Raw genomic sequence first — 17888 nt, forward strand, 5'->3', positions numbered from 1 at the left:
GCGGACAGGCGGTGTCAGCGGTGTGCACTGTGCACTGCGCGGTGCGTGAGCGCGTGAGACTTTCCTCCACTCTCCACTCTCCACTCCACTTTCTTCGTCGTAGAAATGTCGTCGGCAATGTCGGCATTGTCGGCAATTGCCGCAGCGGCGTTCGAGTAAACGTAGAAACATGTCCGGACCGATAGTCGGTCGTGCGCAGACACTCGGCGACGGTGTACAAACGGGTGCGGAGCTGGAGCTGATCTGCGCGGTTTGCGACAAGACTGACAAGCTGTCGAGGTGCTCGCGTTGCAAAGTCGTCTTCTACTGCACCAAGGAGCACCAGAGACGCGACTGGAAACGCCACCGGGAGTTTTGCGCGACTCACCCCGTGGCCGTCGCGTCTACGGAGGAGCCGTCCTCTGCCACCTCTGCCACCTCTGCCGCCGTCGTCCTCGCGAACGAGCGTTCCGACCCCAAGATCGGCGAGATCGAGATCCCGTCCAAGCGGCACCCCCCTATCGGCAATCATCGAGCCTCGACTGTCTCGACAGCCTCGACAACCTCGACTGTTTCGAGTGCGCTGGCTCCTAACCTAAACAGAACCTCGGTCTCGGATGCACCGTGGGACTCGAACGTCACCTCGGATCCGTGTCGGGACGAGAAGCATTTGGCAGGTATGTGCACTCGCGATTTCTCATTTTCGCGCGGGGCGCCGGGATGTCGCCTGTCGCCATCGTCGTCAAGCGCGGATTTTACGCAGCAAGAGGATTTCGGTGATGACAATGAGAGAGAGAGAGAGAGAGAGAGAGTCCGGTTGCGCGTTGCGCCCAGCTGCGCCGCGATAACTCGCGATATAAATATTATAAATATACTCGCGAACGCCACCAATTGTGCGTCCCAACATTCTGTCCTCGCGGAGGACACTTCCAAACTTTATAATTATCTTTTATCGTACCTTATAATTATCTGCGTTATAGCTTAATGAACCTGACAGTCTTTGTATACTTGGTCTGATTGCAGATTCTATTGCGCGAGAAGAAAACGGATCGAGTCAACAAGAACGGAAAGAGAATCAGAATCTTAAGAAGAAGTCAAATAGCGGGAAGGCAAAGAGTGCGCGAAATAACAAGGTCGATGGCTGGACGTCGCCTATAACGTATGAAGGTAGTTCGGAAGACACTATACTAGGAGCTCAAGCCGAGCTCTTGAATCCCATTTTAGAGAGTTCAAGAATTTTCGACAGTTTAAGCAACGCGGATCTTGGCTCGCCCGCTCAACATCGTAACGGCATGAAGAACTTGGCGGAGATACAGGATCAGGAAGAAGAACTTCTGCCTCCTTTTCTACACAAGAATAAAAGCAATCTCAAACAACTTCTAGACAAAATTTGCCCATATGTGATAAGGGATATGGACAAGTACGGCGTATGCGTGGTAGACAAGTTTTTAGGCAAGGAGAGAGGTCTCAAAGTGTTGAACGAAGTGTTAAATATGTATAGTGCCGGATTATTTCAAGACGGACAGTTGGTTTCCAATAAGGGTAGCGCGAATGACTTAAAGACGATACGCGGCGATCAGATAATATGGCTAGATGGAAAAGAAGAGCAGTGCGAAAATATTGGCACGTTGATATCACAGGTCGATGCGATCATCATGAAAGCCAATAAAATGCATAATAACGGGAAAATAGGAAACTATACCATCACTGGAAGAACGAAAGTGAGTATCCGCTTGTTTGTATGTAATCTTAAAAGAAATAAAAGATGATAGATAGATTATTTTAGCTTAAGTTAAGTATTATAATTCCTTGAAATTATGCAGATTATATAGTTGATTCTGTTAGCGCGCAGTTTTAACGTAGCACGCTAAGGTTTCAACTTTTAAAAGTTATAACTGATAATACGACTGTGCGGTCTACTCTCTTGTGTGAAACAAAAGTAAACAGCAGCGTCCTGCACATGGTGAAAAGTTTACAAAATGTATCTTTCTCTTTATTTTCGTATTCGTATTCGTGTTCGTGTACTCGATTATCGTTTACATGGAGCAGAGAATGTTAATGCGATGTGCACTAAGCACGTAGGATTTTCGGTCGCGCGAATGACACGCCGAGGTGAACGCGATAGACAAGGTCAGGACTCCAAAAATGTTAAGATCTGCGAGGGAGTATTATACGCCGAAAGGAGGAGAGTGGGATCGCGCCAAGTGCAGTCAGTCACGTACGCCGCGCGCGACTCCCACCCTCTTTCTCTTCTCTTATGCCGATTGCCGCCTGTGCGGCCTGTGCCGAGTGCCGAGTGCCGAGTGCCGACGTGACGCGATACAGCAAATTTGCTTTACGCTACACTACCCAAACTCCCGTCCAGCTGCTCAATCGCCCTAGCGTCAACTGCGTACTGGCGTCTAGTGGTTTCGACGAAGAAGGAAATATTTGGCCAAAGATTCATTTCTTATTTCAATTTTTGCCGGCGTATTATTAATATGAGAAGGATCGTAATAGTTAAGTTTTTTCGGATATTTAAATATATAATAAATTATATATTTAAATACATAATAGAATATTGATTTTTAATATGCATAGTAAATAATTAAAGATAACAATGTGTATTTGAAGACGCAAAGATAAAATACACAAAGAGAGATTTTTTTATTACAATGTAGTTTATACATTTTTGGTTTATACATATATTATCTTTATGAAAGATTAGGAAGTCCTGTGTAACGAAAATTGAGGTACAAATTGAGGTACGAAGCGAAAAAAGAAATGTAAACTTTTATTAAAAGAATAATTCGAAGCAATTATGTAATATAAAGTTGATATACATACTCAGGATATATCCTGTTATCTTATGAAAGTTTCATGTTTCTACGGGCGGTATTCATTGTAATAGTTGAATGTAAATGCTATTGAATCTTATAAATATCACACATTTCTTGTTTTGTCAATAGGTTCAGGATATTTCTCGTATTGTTCGCGGTTGTATTGCAGTTCATTAAACTGGTACCTGTTTAATAATTAATTGATTCGTGATCGCTATCATTGTCCTTTCGTATGATTTATCAGTGTCTATTTTTAGTTAGATATCCGATTACTCATAATGACACAAGGACACGTATATCATCCGTATCGCGTATGCATGTTAACTCGTTCAATTTACTAAATATCTTATTTTATATGCTGTCATTTTTGCAGCTGTATTATAATTTACGCGCATACGTGAATGTGTATGCATATTTTCGAGTCAGAAATGATCTTATCCGAATAACAAATAACAAATAAAAGAAACTCGTTTACATTCTTTTTACTAAATAAATTACAATGATAACTGTAACGTAACGCATGGAGGTTTGAAGAAAAATGTCTATATTTTTAATTATGCATTATTCATGTGAGAGATAACAAATTTCAAGGATATTTCGATCAATGGTCTTTGAAAGTCAAGGCGCTTGAACATCTACTCAATCTTAACAGAAATATAATATTGTACATTCTTTTAATTTAGAAATTATTAAATCAAGCATTGCGTATTATAATACGTTTAGGGTGTTCCTTATCCTAAGGATACTTTCAAAATTGGCTAAAGAATCCGCACAGAAGGATGTGCTTAGAAAAGCATATCCTTGTATTTTTTCTTCAAACTTTTCACTGAAAGAGCTGACGTAAGAATATTTGCAACATTATCATCGGTTTATTAGCAATAAGCAAACTTTGTTATCAGAAAACGTGAGAATACGCACGTAATGCAATACGCTTTCGATGTGAATTGACTCAATCAATTATTGCGTCGTAAGTAATATATATAGTGACATATCGTTCGATAATCTGCCGAGATAAAAAGAAATGTGAAATATTTTGTCCGTTAATGATCACTGCATTATACTTATTGCGTTCATCAAGCGATACGACAAATGATAAACATGATACTATACTCTAAACGTGTTACAAATGTATATCTAAGTTTTCTCCCTCTCTTCCATTAGATTGGCGCTTTTTTTAAGTACGTATTATCTGGGAATAATTGTTTTTTTATTTATATTTTTAACTTATATAAATTATGTAAAGTATTTATAGTTTTTTAGTTTAGTTTATGATTAAAATTTAACAATATTTTTTATAAATTTTCTAATGTGGAACAATTGTTACTTATCTTTCAATTTTATATTTAAATATGACAACTAGTCGTCAATTATCGCTCGGTGTCATCTACATGTGCTTTCTTTTTAAACAAATAATGTTGATTTTTTTTTATGCTATACATATGTATATGACTCATACACAGGTTCTCACGTCATCATTCATGTTTGATTAAATCAGTAATATATAGCTTTTTCTTATGTTGCGTAAAATCGACTCGCGATGAGACATTCAAATAATCGAGTATTTTCGAATTTCACAGAATCAGTCACAATTTATAATAATTTGCCGAGTATACACTTCTTTCTTTTAATAAAACAACTTTTTTTCTGTGTTCCAGGCGATGGTAGCTTGTTATCCCGGTCACGGTTCACATTATGTGAAACATGTGGATAATCCTAACCGAGACGGACGGTGCATCACAGCAATTTATTATCTTAATCGGGATTGGGACGTCAAGGTGAAATTTTATATATATATGTATTAATATATTTTTAATTATATTTATTACATTACGATACACGTATGCGAGATTGTACTTAAAGAAAGTGTGCATCTACATATCATTATAAGTAACTTTTGAGTTCTTATAAATAGCATATCAAGCATCTGGTTGAATGCTAAAACTATAGGAATTTAAAATAGTATAATGGTCCGTGTCTATATAGTCTGTTCTGATTACAAATATGTGATTTTCTTTTTGATATTATAGCCCATCATGCTTGCAGTGACGAGAAAATCAAGAATATTAATAAGATCTTGTAGATACGTTATTTTTAAGACCAAAGGATAATATAAAGCCTAATAAAATAGTTGTGTGTATAATATAATATAACGACAAAATTCGTAAATAATTGCGTATTTTCTATTGTACACAGGAGAATGGCGGACTTTTGAGGATATTTCCTGAAGGCTGGCGCGATCAAGTAGCAAACATAGAACCTTTGTTCGATAGGATATTATTTTTCTGGTCGGACAGGCGAAATCCACACGAGGTGCAACCAGCGTTCAAGACGAGATACGCCATTACGCTTTGGTACTTCGACGCCGAAGAGAGGAATCAGGCTTGCCGAAGATATCAAAGGGAAAGTGCGTAAACGATTGCATTGAGAATGTTTTTATATTTTCTTTACTCTTTTCCCAATACAACTAACAATTTTTACATAAAACATCAATGATGATTATAATGAAGCTAATTTGCGATATCACGTTATGTTTTACAACGTTAAGTAAAAATTGAATAAAACGTTTTTTTTTTCTTTATCTGCATTACGTATTATTCATCCGTATTAATAAAAAATTAGAATTATAATTTTAATCGACAGCATGAGGATCCTTTGTATCTCATATATTTCATGAACACTATCTACAAATATGATATAACTTGGCTATCAATTTCTTTTAGGAGAACTGCATACGAAGAATAATAGTTCGTGAGACTCAGAGCGTGAAGAAGTCGACGACTACACCGTCCGATTGGACTGAAGTTATACTTGTACATAAAATATTATATATTATTATGTATTATGATAATTTTTGCAGGAGGAATTGAATAACATACGAAGAAAATTATCGAAGACTATGCGTGTTTGCAAGGAAGTGCAATAGACGTAAGAACGTACTTTTTTTTTACAGATGGCACTGTAATATATGTGATGAATTAATGTGTGTAGTTGCAATTTACGCATATATATATATATATATATATATATATATATATATCCTTTATTTCGAATTTCTGAGATTCTACGTGTTCGCACTATAATTCATGTAACCTAATATTTAAAATATCAAATTTGCTTCCTATATGTTTTGAAGAAAACTTATATTTGTGTCGATCATTAACTTCCGTTGTGTAAAGTATTAACAATATTTATAGAGCATGTTGCATTTGAAATATATTTTAAGCGAAGCCATAGAATATAATGTACAAAAAATTTCTTCCAGGAATCATTATTGCGATTAATACACCTTGATTTCAAGTAAATTTGTTTCCACAATCTATCTGTGCACTATTTTTTTTAGCAATGTCAAAGCAATTGGTTGTTAAAGGATAAAATTATACTGCTCACACAAAGTATAATGTTAGTATTATCATTATGTTGTAATGTTACGATTGATTACATTACGTTACGCTTACATAAAGATCATGTTTGGTTTATTACGGCCAGTAATTGACTTATGCTTCTCCAGTGCGATAAATTGAAAAAATTAAATTGGGGCCCAGTCCGTACCTGTATAATGTTATGTATATTGCAAAACGGTAGAAACACTGTGTTTAATATTCTATGTACCTATTTATATGGATTGATAGGAAAGAAAATAAGCATGCGCGTACCATCTGTGTCCTATTCAGGTTTGATACACCATCCTAGTAGTCATCCCAATATAGGAGATACAAGAGAAACAAACAGTTTGGAAAAGGTATTATGTTCGTGATATTATAAATATATTCCATCCTACAAATTGAAATTTTCACTAAGTTACTTCTCAATATTTCCTACTGTATCGTTAGACATGGAGGATTAAATGTAAGAAATAATCCTTTTCGTGATTAAATTATTTTTGTCCTTTGGGCTTAATTTGTTTCACGTTTATATAGTGTCGAAAAACTTATAATTTAAGTGACCCATTATCGGTGGGTTTTTAAAATATTGTAAAAATAAACAAGATTTTGTTATTAAAGCGAAATAAATATGCAAAATTATAAAAGAGTTACTTATGTATTAATACCTAGTGTAGCTCTATACATTGTCCATGTACAAAGAAAATTATCATGATTTTTTCATATAACCATTTTCTTGACTCAAGCAACATTGATGTCGCTTGGCAACTGACAATCTTGAATCTGGTTGATAGCAGGCACATAAGTTTGAAACGAAAAGTTGTTTTTTGAGAACATTCCGGGATTTATCACATAACAATTGGAATAATTGGTCGTGTAGGTTTCAAAATTGTCAGCAATCACAATGAGATCTGGCGTTGGAAATATTTGTAAAGCATGGTCATATTTCCAATATATTGGAACGACTTGAAGAGGCACAGGAGTCAGGTGTGATTGGCTGATGATGGCTTTGGCAAACTGAAATTTTTGATCAATATTGACGTTATTACATGTTGCATCTTTGATAGCGTTCATCAATACATTGACTACTTACATGTTTGAAAAAGTGTTCTTCTTTCGGGAAACGAAGCGCATTCCTACACATCTTTGTTAACATATCTTCTCTTAATATTACGATTTCCTTTGTACAGTACTGTATTCTACATGGATTCGTGGTAAAAATAGCATTTGGTATCATTTTTGTGACTTCTTCGATAATGCATTTGGGCAAAGGAGGCTTCGGTAAAATTTTAGGAGAGCCTAAATCATGTGGGCCAGGTACAAAAACAAATATGGAAGATTCCTTTAAATTTGTATATTGTATTATTATGTCAACCAAATTTTTAAAACCAGTTATCAAAGCTTGCGCACTAGTTATATTTGTAGGGAAACTTAAGAAATGACCACACAATACAAAAGCTATGGGAGGATAATCCATGTAGCCATTCAGTATCGTCTTAAATTTTTGTAAGACATGTGGAACATCCAACCATAATTCTGCTATGAATACTATCATTCCATCCTGGTTGCCCTCCTCGTGGACTTGTAACTTTTCTGACATTTTTAAAGATATATTATGTGGTCCACCAAATGTATTTGTATCGCCAAAATCTGATCGCAAGCTTTCCGATGATTCTATTGGCGGAAGGTTGATACTTTCTATGTGTAATACATCATCCTTGTAAACACCATTAGCTATTATTATACAACCTTCCATGATGAAAGTATCTTGAAAATCGTATAAATAAAATAAGGAAAATAACATATCATAAAGATATTACTGTTATTGCTGTATTTTGAAGATCTTATATCTTATTAGCACATATATATTTTTATATACTTATATCTTATATTAAAGAATTACTAAAAAAAAATCAGCTAAATTTCAACGAACAAAAATATGTGATATGAAGACACAGATCTGGAAATCTATTTCTTTTCTAGTTTTTCAAAATACTATCAAAGTATGATGAAGAAACATCATAATTTCTCATTACAAAGTAAATCATTTTATCAATTTACTTTTCTAACCATTACAATTAAGATATCAATTAAGAATATATCTTCAAAAGTAGTGTTGGGAAATACATCACTGTGTACTTGTGAAATATTTTTGAAATACGATAGTATTTTGAAACAAGTTAGGAAATGTTTTCACACTGTTCATATGAAACATTTCCATACATTTTGGAATAAATATATTTTAAAGTAAAATTAAATATTTAAAAATCCAGTAATACATCATAAAGGATATTGTATTGCTGAGGTCTATTTTGACAGTTCCACTTGTGTCTTCCAAATAATATTGATCTTCCATTAATTGTGTTATCAGACCCATTACGCACACATTCCCCATTTTCAACTCGCTTAACAGATATTCAATAGGTATTAAATTTGTCTTATCTGTTTGCTGTTTCTCAAATTTAGAAGACAGAAATTGCTTATGCCTCAGAGTTTTGTACCATGCCATTTCGAAGCGATGTCGAAAAACTAACGATTTATATTGCGTTTCAGGGTACAAATTTTCATTGTCAATAATAAATTTCTTTTTAGAAATATCATACTTTATCTTCGGTATATTATATCCATTTATAACATTGAACACTGTTTCCGTATCTTTCAATTTATATGGCTCTAAGCATTCTTCTATAGCAATTTTTATATGTTCAGCTTTAATGTGTGGATCATCCAAGTTTTGAGCCAGGATCAGTTCTATAATACGACTGAGCCAAGATTCACGTTCATCTTGCGATATTTTTAATAGTTGCTTGGCAAGAGATACTCTAAGTTCCCTAGAAAAAATATAAACAATTACAGACACATGTAATTACACGCATGTAAAAATAACGTTACAGAGTATTCATTGAACAAGTTAAAAATTACATTAATATATAAAAATATAAATATACATTATAGAAATAAAATTATAAAATATAAAAAAATGTCAATCTATCACTGATTTGTTTAGAGCTCAATTTTTTGTCGCAAAATACCTAAACGTAATAAACAGAATACTTACTTTGACAATACCAAGCCGTATAATGAAAAATTTGTTTGAATCATCTGTACACAATTACTATCAGCCATCGTTACGTACAACGTACGCTAAACAATTACCAGTAAAAAAAAGTATACACGACGGTGCTAAGAAATTAAGCAATTACATTAAGCGGACAAAAATTTTCTGCATTCTGCATGAATCATCGAAAAAGAAATCATTTAATGTTATATCTCTAGTCATCGCGCACAGAGGTTAGGTCTTTTTCTTTTCTCGTTATTTTCCCGCCAATCCCACCATTCCCACCTTCGAATCTAGGGTCCGTTCCGTTTCACGCATATGCGCGCATTTTCTATAGTAAACGTTAAGCCCGTATCAGACTACGGATTGGGATTGAGATTGGATTGAAATTTAATCAATCAGAATAAAGAAAACTGATCTCAGGTTTAGTAAACTTTGCTCTGATTGGTCAAATTTCAATCCAATCTCAATCCCAATCCGTAGTCTGATACAGGCTTTACGTATGCTATAAATAAATGCGCGCAAATGCGTGAAACGGAACGGACCCTAAAGTCCGCATCATACTGCATCGTACATCGTACTACGCATTGCGCATGCCGGATTGAAGCAGATTGAAGATTGAAATTAGAGATTGGAGTTTGACCAATCAGATGTCTGAAATCTCAGTGTGTTTTATTCCAATTGGTTGAATTCTTATTTCTAGCGAATCGTGCGATATGGACTTGATGGTTATGGAAACGTCTGACATCCGATCCGATCCGATTGATAATAATTGATCAAATAGCGAGGTACGCAAACGTAACGAATAATTGTTGAAATGTTCAAAGGATTTCATTAGAAAATTCCAAGAATTACTTGAAAGTGTAATCTGATAGTTCCTTATTTAATTCATGGATCTATCACTTGAATGTTTTCGCCAAACAGTGTAATAGGTTAGTAAATCATACGTATCGTAAATTTATTGATACTTCTACGTTGTACGTTTCATTAAAAATATGTTAATTATATCTCATCATTCCACTCTCTTTTTTGTAATTTGTTACATATTTCTATATATTTGTTATTACAAATAATTATAAATCGCTTTATCGTGAATGTGTTTGTGTTTTTAATAAACAAACAAGAAATTGTTTTTCTGGCAAACGATGATACCGTTGGATAATACCGTTTTATCTTATCGAGATATCTTATCTAATATATTTTTATATTAAGAGAATTTTTTTACATGTTTCAGGTATATAATATGCTATAGAGTAGAGGTGAAACACAAATATATACTCAGTATATCACTAACGATTATTCGATCAACTTAGGATATATCTATCTTAGAAAAGGGACGAAAAATGCAGTCACCTAATACGAAAAAGTCACTTTTGGGAGGAAACGTTACCTACTGTGTCATATTACCGTTAATTATAGGACTTCATATAGGTTGGTTTACCTTGCAACAACGTTATGTTCCAGTATCTGAAAGACACGACCATCCGCTAGTCAGATTATACAAGAAATTTACTACATGATAATGCAATGTACATGAGTTTTAATTTGTTTTTGTAAAAAAAAATGTTTATCTTTAGAAATTATACTCTAATTATAGTAAAACAGTTGACGGTTATGTTTTAAATTGGAATCTTGTATAGTTTTTCTTCCACGGTCCTCTAAAATTTTAAGAATAGTGAATACGACAGTTTTATAGTGCAAATGAATAGATTTAATATACATTTCAGTTCAATTTATATATTGATCTAATTTAATATATTTATATCGTTAAAGATATTGCGCAAAAATGTGTTAAAATTTTATTTTTATTTTTTTTCATAAAAATATGATTTGAAAACATTAAATTGCTACTATTTACCTTATTTAGTAGTAATTAATATTTACTGATTCCATTTTATTACAAAGAAAGAGAGTAACAATGTTACTCTCTATTGCAAAGTAATCTCAGAGTTCACAATAATTTATTATGCTTAAAAGTTGAATTTATTAGGAATACTTGTCTGTTGCTTACAGAATACTATATATTAAAATAACTATTTTTTATACATATTTTATACAAAACTTTTATTGTAAGAGAGATGTACATATATTAATTGCACGCGTTTACTCTTTCCTATGTATAAATAAAAATCTAAAGAAAATTCTATAGAAAAAAATGTGCTAATACAAATAAAAAGAGAAGATAATAACAATCATTTTCATAGAATTCTATAAATTAACACGAGTATTCTCAAAAAGCTTAGGAAAATATATGTACAATCACAGAGGAAATTAATTAACCTCTTATGGTAGGTAGATGGTCAAAATTTTGCTGATGTATAGAGGAGCTCTTCGGCCGATTTTCACTTTGACTATGAACAGAAGGGCCAGCCTTGGGTAGTTGAGGTAACACCATTTGACTATAATTGGTATGCTGGAAATATGATAATACATATAATTATATATTATCATATTTATGTTCTTAAATTATTCTTATTGGATGAAAATAATATTTTGCTGCAGTTTTGCTTTATTACCGAGGCTTTTTTCTAAAGTCTCCCCATATTATTGCTTGATTGTTAAACTTACCCTAGAACGTTCTCGATACTTTTTAAGTTTCTCAAACTCTTCTGCCTCGACATCCGGCACTTTAAAATGAAAATTGACGAAATAAGAATGCCGCAACAATTGTTCGCACGTCCACCTTTCATTTGGATCTTTATCCAAACACTTCTTCAGGAAATCCAGCTGTCAACAAAAGATTTATACAACAATCATCACCGACGTAACTTGGAAAAAAATATATATAGATATGTATATATTTTATTTGGTTATACTCTGTACGTGTTTTAAACTGCGATTAAAATAGATTTGATATTACCTGTAAAGTACTGCCATTTCCACGGGGTAGAGCATCTTCAAGGGGTGTAAGTGTTTGCGGAGTTGGAAGGGTGATACCGGCAAAGAATTCGTTTTGTTGAAAGATAGCCATATGTCTCGGTAAAAGATCACCCAGCGTTCTTCTTATTAAGTACAACTGATCTACATCGGATTTTCCTGGCCATAAGGCTTCGCCCCGTATTAATTCAGCAAACACGCAACCGATTGCCCATACATCGACCGGAGTGCCGTATTGTGTGTCCCCGACCTGTCCCGAAAAACACGTACATAATTAAACTATCGTAACGCATTGATAAAAATTATTTCATCAAATCCGTTGTTTATATCAGCAACGAGTCAACGTAAATTGAAATTTGACGGGAATGATGGCACCGACTAGTGACTCGTAATTACGTTGACCGCCGCGCGATCTCAATAGAATTACTATTATTTTTCTTAGAAAATCTAAAAATTGAGTTGTATACATCCGGATATTCGGGATATTCACCAGCAATTCAGGTGCTCTGTACCATCTGGTTGCGACATATTCCGTATAGTTCTCCCCAGGACTGAGCATACGCGCGAATCCAAAGTCGCATAATTTTACCACGCCTTCAGAGGTGAGGAGGATGTTCTCTGGCTTCACATCTCTATGAACGCATCCAAAGCGGTGGCAATAGGCGATACCTTGCAAAATTTGCCAGGTAATTTGCCTCGTTGTGAGATCCGGGCAACCGCTAGGATACTTCTCCATTTCGTTTAGAAGAGTGTTTTCGCAATATTCGAATACTAAATGTAATTTCCTCTTTCGTCTGAAGACTTCCAGAAGATTGACCAAGTTTGGATGCTTCAGATTCTATATCAAGGGAAAGTGTTCATTCGTAATTATTGATTTTAATTACATGAGCAGAATTAATTATTGTGAATTATTTCTGTAGAGGGTTCCGAATTTGCGATAAATCGGAACAATCAGAGCATTTTTAGGCGCGTCCCTAGGTGCAACTTTCTTCTTATACAGCTTATAGTGCTTATACTTTCGATCTCTTAATTCAATCTTTTTATATTGATAATTTTCTAGTGCTTTGTGAGTAAAGTACAAAGTACTGCAAAGAAATTTTGACATGCCGTTTATGTTTGAAACATTCGAGAGGTCTTGTAATGCAGTATTCTTGTCTACCAAACAAGGAATAGCCTTGAAGCAAAATGTCAAAACGTACGTTGCGGTAAGGGAGCTTATTTGAATGCGCATACGTTTGGTGGTGAACCCACTGATTGTAATGATAATGTTAGGTCGGTAAGACCGTAACACGCCAAGATATTGACCGCTGCTCGGTATTGACCGTTGGCTATTTCTCGCAGCCATTATTGCACCTGTGCGAGCCTCTTATCGTGCAAATAAGAACGTAACTTCCTCGTTTGGACTTAACCACTCGCTACTCTAATTCTATCGTAGGCGACGGTTAAAAGAACGAAAATAACAGGAAATTTTATAAGTATATCTATAAATTCTATTTATCAATTTCATTTCGATTTATATATATGTCAGAGACAGGAAGTCATAGGAAAAAATGGAAGAATTTATCTAATAGTGTATTTAATATTCATTAAGGCTCTCAGGAGGCCAAAATTATCGCGCCATCATCGCCTTGTATAAATGGGAACTAGCGGTCGCGAATGTACGTTCCGGAGGTCGTTCACCTGCAAGACGACCTACGACCCTCGACAAACTTGGTTATTCCGCAGATCGATCGAATCGGAAAACTCCGAGAACGGGTCAGCAATTTTTATGACCTTTTTTTAATCTATAATAAAAAATCCTACGCAGGCGCCGTACGGGTTCCATTCCACAAAGATTGTTACGATTTTCGAGCAACTTTTGCTAGCTCGAAAAAAGTAATTATAAACAAAAATTTCTGTTTTTAACCATTAAGAAAAAAAAGGCAACTGACCTTTAAAAGACGTATCTCCCGTAGTGCGATTTTACGTATTAAAGGATCATCCTCGGTCTGCTGAAACTTCTTTACAGCCACCAATTTTCCAGTTTGCCGGTCCTTACACTGGAAGACAACGCCGTAGCTACCCTCGCCGAGACGCGCCAGACGTTCGTAGCGCTCCATGGCTTTGCTCGGTGCCCGAGACCTGTGCAAAATCATTTTTTTTTTTCGATGTTAACAGTGGATTTCAATGAATTTTGACACTACTTACAACTCGCAGAAAGAACGATAATTCATATCAAGTCGATAAAACCCGAACGATCTATCAAACTTTGCGATCATCTCCAAAATGGTCTAATGTTAAAGTCAGTGATTTCTTAAATGATTGGCAAAAGAATAGCATTTGTATAACGCGCATATGTGCGTATGTTTCACAAAATTTACTCGTTCCAAAATAACTGTACAACATGTATCATATACACTTGTTGTATCAAACATTATTTCGGTCAATTCAATTATCGCAATTGTGTCGAAATATTGTTGAAAATGAAAATCTTTTTAATCCCTCATGGGATTCAGGAAATTGTTCAGATCGTTCTTTTTTACTGAACAATCGTTAAGAGTGAAGATGGAGTTAAATTGATCGAATATCGGTAGAAACGCCTGGTATAATTGCTGTTTTTACAAACACGGAACACTAAATCGACGTTCGACAGTCTAGTTCTCGATTACCCACTTTTTGTATTTGGCAAGGCATGGTAACGACGTCAACTGTTGCGTAAAGAGCATAGTATCGCGATGTACGGTACCGGCTGGACTGTCTCTGTTCCAACTTCCAACGGATGACCAAGGGTCAAGCTACCCCACGAGTTTTGCTTTATTCGAATTCACGTTTAGCGCAGGCGTGGGTGGAGTGCTGAGTGCTGGTCAACTACCGATATGCAATACCAAACCGAAATAATATACCTCCTTGGCGATGTTTCGATATTCATATAATACCCTGTGATGTTGCGATCGCACGCTATCAATCAAACATTTACCTCCACCTTCACGGAAGGGTCAATAAAAATTGAATGGAGTCATACATACAATATATCGTTGTGTAATAAGCATCAAGATTGCTGCTAGATTGAGGTGCTATGAATTCCGTGAAAAATGAGAAAGAATTCGGTGAAATGAATGTGCTCTTTAACATTTAACACTCAACTGATCCTGATATGAGTATGATATCGATTCGGTACAAATCATTTCGCGAGCTAGAACGATTCAACAGACTCTTCGCAAGATTACGTTATTTCGATTATATTGTCGAATATATCTGCTCTTATGAATCTTATGATTATTTCACTTAAACCTGGGGGGGAGGGGGGACGAATTAAAAGTCTCTTACCACTGTGGTATTATGCATTGTCGGTAATTTGCAAACCTCACGTCGTTCATCGTATAATCGATGCGCTCGCGCGCGTACGTGACATAATTTCCGACGTAAACCGTAAACCGTAAACCGTATGTATCAGTCTCGAAAGTTAATTGCCGCATCCGGATATATAATGTTTTGAATATAAATCGACAAATAGGATAGAAAACCTTGGGCCAGATCCGACAGGTTATGCGTATGTTAGAAACGGATGACGCAAAAAGTTGTTAAAACACATTTCGTTAAATAGCTAAGTTCACTAATGTACTTTAAAGATCGCAATTATAATAAAAAGAATTTTAATTAAAACGTTATTAATTTTACTTTTTAAAAAGAGATCTCGTATTAATATATTGATATACTGTTACGTGGATAGTTTCAATCACTGACCTTGCATATTTTAAAAAGTGTGCTCCATTTTTGGAATATTATAACAATTATATAAAATTGTTTAAAGTAGAAGAAAAAAATAGAATATCACAGTTTTTGTTATATATATATATTTTTTAAGAGAAAAACCTCTTTGAGCAAGATAAAAATATAATGCTTATTAATAATTATTTATTAAGAATGAAATAATTTTATGGGCTACTTTCTTTACACACACAAGTTATCTTATAATTTTTATCTTTCTCTAAACTATAATTAATAAGATTGTAATTTCAACGATTCACACGAATGATTTCACGATTGAATTTATTCCATATGTGCCATGCCGAAATATGTTCGCGACAAAAAATATATGCGTAAAATGATAAACTATAGTTTTCCATACACTATTATCTCAACTCTGCAGCCTGAAGATTTGATTAAAGAATTCGATTAGACGATTTGCACAACGTCCGATGGACACAATTGTCTGACAGACACAAAAGCGAGAAAAACGTAAAAATAATTAGTACAAACTACAAAATACGTACAAAAATCCAAGAATGGAATTCATGGTGTACTCTTTTGTCAGGTCACCCTCGTCGGCGCACATACCGGACAGTACTAATACGTTGAAGAAAGTCGCGGCTTTACGTTATTGTTGAACTCTTGATTATTGACAATCGATATTACGTTCCCTGAGTACGTAGTACGTCTATACATTCTGCGACCATGAAAGAGGTCAAAATGTTCTCAACTGTTGGACGGACGCGCTATAGAGGCGCATGTTATGCGATACAAGATACAAGGTGCGAAAATATATGAGGATGCAACACTTTCGGATAATGTGCGCGCTATTGTGTGCATGCGTTTTCCGATTATAATAGAAATAGACAATAAAAGGAATGTAAATTGTTTTATCATTGTTATATACATATGTAGGTTCAATCTATCCCGTATAAATTTATCCTATTTATTCTTAATATTTTACGTAATATATCGATAATAATATCGATATGTAACACAATATTAATCTTGAAGATCGCACAGTTTTTATGAAAATTTTATTTTAACGAAAAGCTTTGACAAATATCTTGTAAAAATAATCCGCTGATAACATTGAATCCTACATGAAATCACAATAAATATTCTTTAAAAAATGATAATTAAATCGTTTTGTCAATAAAAGTTTTAAACAATTAACATCCCAAGTAGCAAAGATGACGTCTAAAGACGTCTTATTGACGTCATAGACGTCATTAAGACGGTACGTTATTAAGACGTCATTTTGCTACTTGGCATATATAACAGATTATTGCTATTACGCGCTATTGCGAAATCCAATGTGTGAGAAGATTATAAATAAAATATGCATGTAACATATAAACTTTATATAATATCTTAATATCAAGAAACGTATAATATGTATAATAATTACAACCCCCCTTAGATATGTTTTCGAAAAATTTTATTCCGATCGAGCTTTAAAATTATATCATAAACTAGAATCCTATGTTTACGTAAAATGTAAAATGAGATACTAGAATAGACTTTTGCGAAACAATAGTACATTCGACAAAATAATGTTCTAATAAATTTGAGCAGCGTATATTTTGCGTGTTTAATATCACTGCCATGCTTTGGTGATGAGTGATCAGTGTTTACCTCCTTGGTAACAATGGTAGCGTGCTACCAAATAGCCAGAGCTTCCTATCTTGAAGCCATTTGTCCATTCGCAAGCTTCTCACAGGGATTTCATGCTACGAATGAAATATTCATGCTGCATATCCCGACGAACACCGTTGCAACCATCGCGAATTTATCTCGGCGCATCGACATTGCTGACATGGTCTTTGATGGTCTTTTGCCGGAGCGGTCTCTTTGACGGTGTAATGTGGCTGTGGCACTAGGTCCTCTCGGCGAGAAACGGACACGCGACTGTTCTTTTGCCTAAAACCACGTCACCGACCGATCGATAACCCTTTGGGCCAATGCTTTCAGTACCTGCCGCTAATTTGATTGATTCTTGTTACACATAAGCCAGAAAGAAACAAGATCTAACGTTTGAGAAAA

At 34.9% G+C, this 17888-nt stretch overlaps 3 protein-coding genes and 1 long non-coding RNA gene across 9 annotated transcripts; 2 read left to right on the plus strand and 2 right to left on the minus strand.

The window, feature by feature from the left end:
* Positions 1–18: 18 nt before the first annotated feature.
* Positions 19–6827, plus strand: Hph (HIF prolyl hydroxylase). The gene is made up of 5 exons (XM_071715791.1): positions 19–656; positions 1003–1700; positions 4454–4573; positions 4992–5202; positions 5519–6827. Exons 1-5 carry the CDS (start codon positions 170–172, stop codon positions 5548–5550), a joined length of 1548 nt encoding a protein of 515 aa, XP_071571892.1. The 5' UTR covers positions 19–169; the 3' UTR covers positions 5551–6827.
* Dnapol-epsilon58 (DNA polymerase epsilon subunit 2) lies at positions 4591–9693 on the minus strand. The gene is made up of 4 exons (XM_071715790.1): positions 9237–9693; positions 8472–9009; positions 7272–7955; positions 4591–7195 (listed from the first exon to the last, which is right to left on the minus strand). The coding sequence occupies exons 1-4, from the start codon at positions 9302–9304 to the stop codon at positions 6920–6922; spliced, it is 1566 nt and encodes a 521-aa protein (XP_071571891.1). The 5' UTR covers positions 9305–9693; the 3' UTR covers positions 4591–6919.
* Positions 9694–9777: 84 nt separating this feature from the next.
* Positions 9778–12095, plus strand: LOC139778047 (uncharacterized). 4 transcript variants are annotated; one of them, XR_011719477.1, is made up of 4 exons: positions 9949–10168; positions 10471–10667; positions 11529–11644; positions 11832–12095. It is a non-coding gene; the product is annotated as an uncharacterized lncRNA (long non-coding RNA). The 4 variants fall into 4 exon arrangements; XR_011719476.1 differs by having other exon boundaries at positions 11529–11621; XR_011719478.1 differs by having other exon boundaries at positions 11533–11621.
* Positions 11284–17751, minus strand: LOC139778044 (cyclin-dependent kinase-like 4). Of its 3 annotated transcripts, none has more exons than XM_071715792.1 (6): positions 17481–17751; positions 14045–14234; positions 12604–12951; positions 12097–12363; positions 11805–11963; positions 11284–11649 (listed from the first exon to the last, which is right to left on the minus strand). In XM_071715792.1, the coding sequence occupies exons 1-6, from the start codon at positions 17546–17548 to the stop codon at positions 11512–11514; spliced, it is 1170 nt and encodes a 389-aa protein (XP_071571893.1). In that variant the 5' UTR covers positions 17549–17751; the 3' UTR covers positions 11284–11511. The 3 variants fall into 3 exon arrangements, with proteins under 3 accessions (XP_071571893.1, XP_071571894.1, XP_071571895.1); XM_071715793.1 differs by lacking the exon at positions 17481–17751 and adding an exon at positions 16367–16566; XM_071715794.1 differs by lacking the exon at positions 17481–17751 and adding an exon at positions 14766–14973.
* Between the last annotated feature and the right edge of the window lie 137 nt (positions 17752–17888).

The sequence above is a fragment of the Temnothorax nylanderi genome, unplaced genomic scaffold, assembly GCF_030848795.1.
Source record: "Temnothorax nylanderi isolate EJ_2023f unplaced genomic scaffold, tnyl_v1.0 TNYL_tig0171_pilon, whole genome shotgun sequence".
Lineage (NCBI taxonomy): Eukaryota > Metazoa > Arthropoda > Insecta > Hymenoptera > Formicidae > Temnothorax > Temnothorax nylanderi.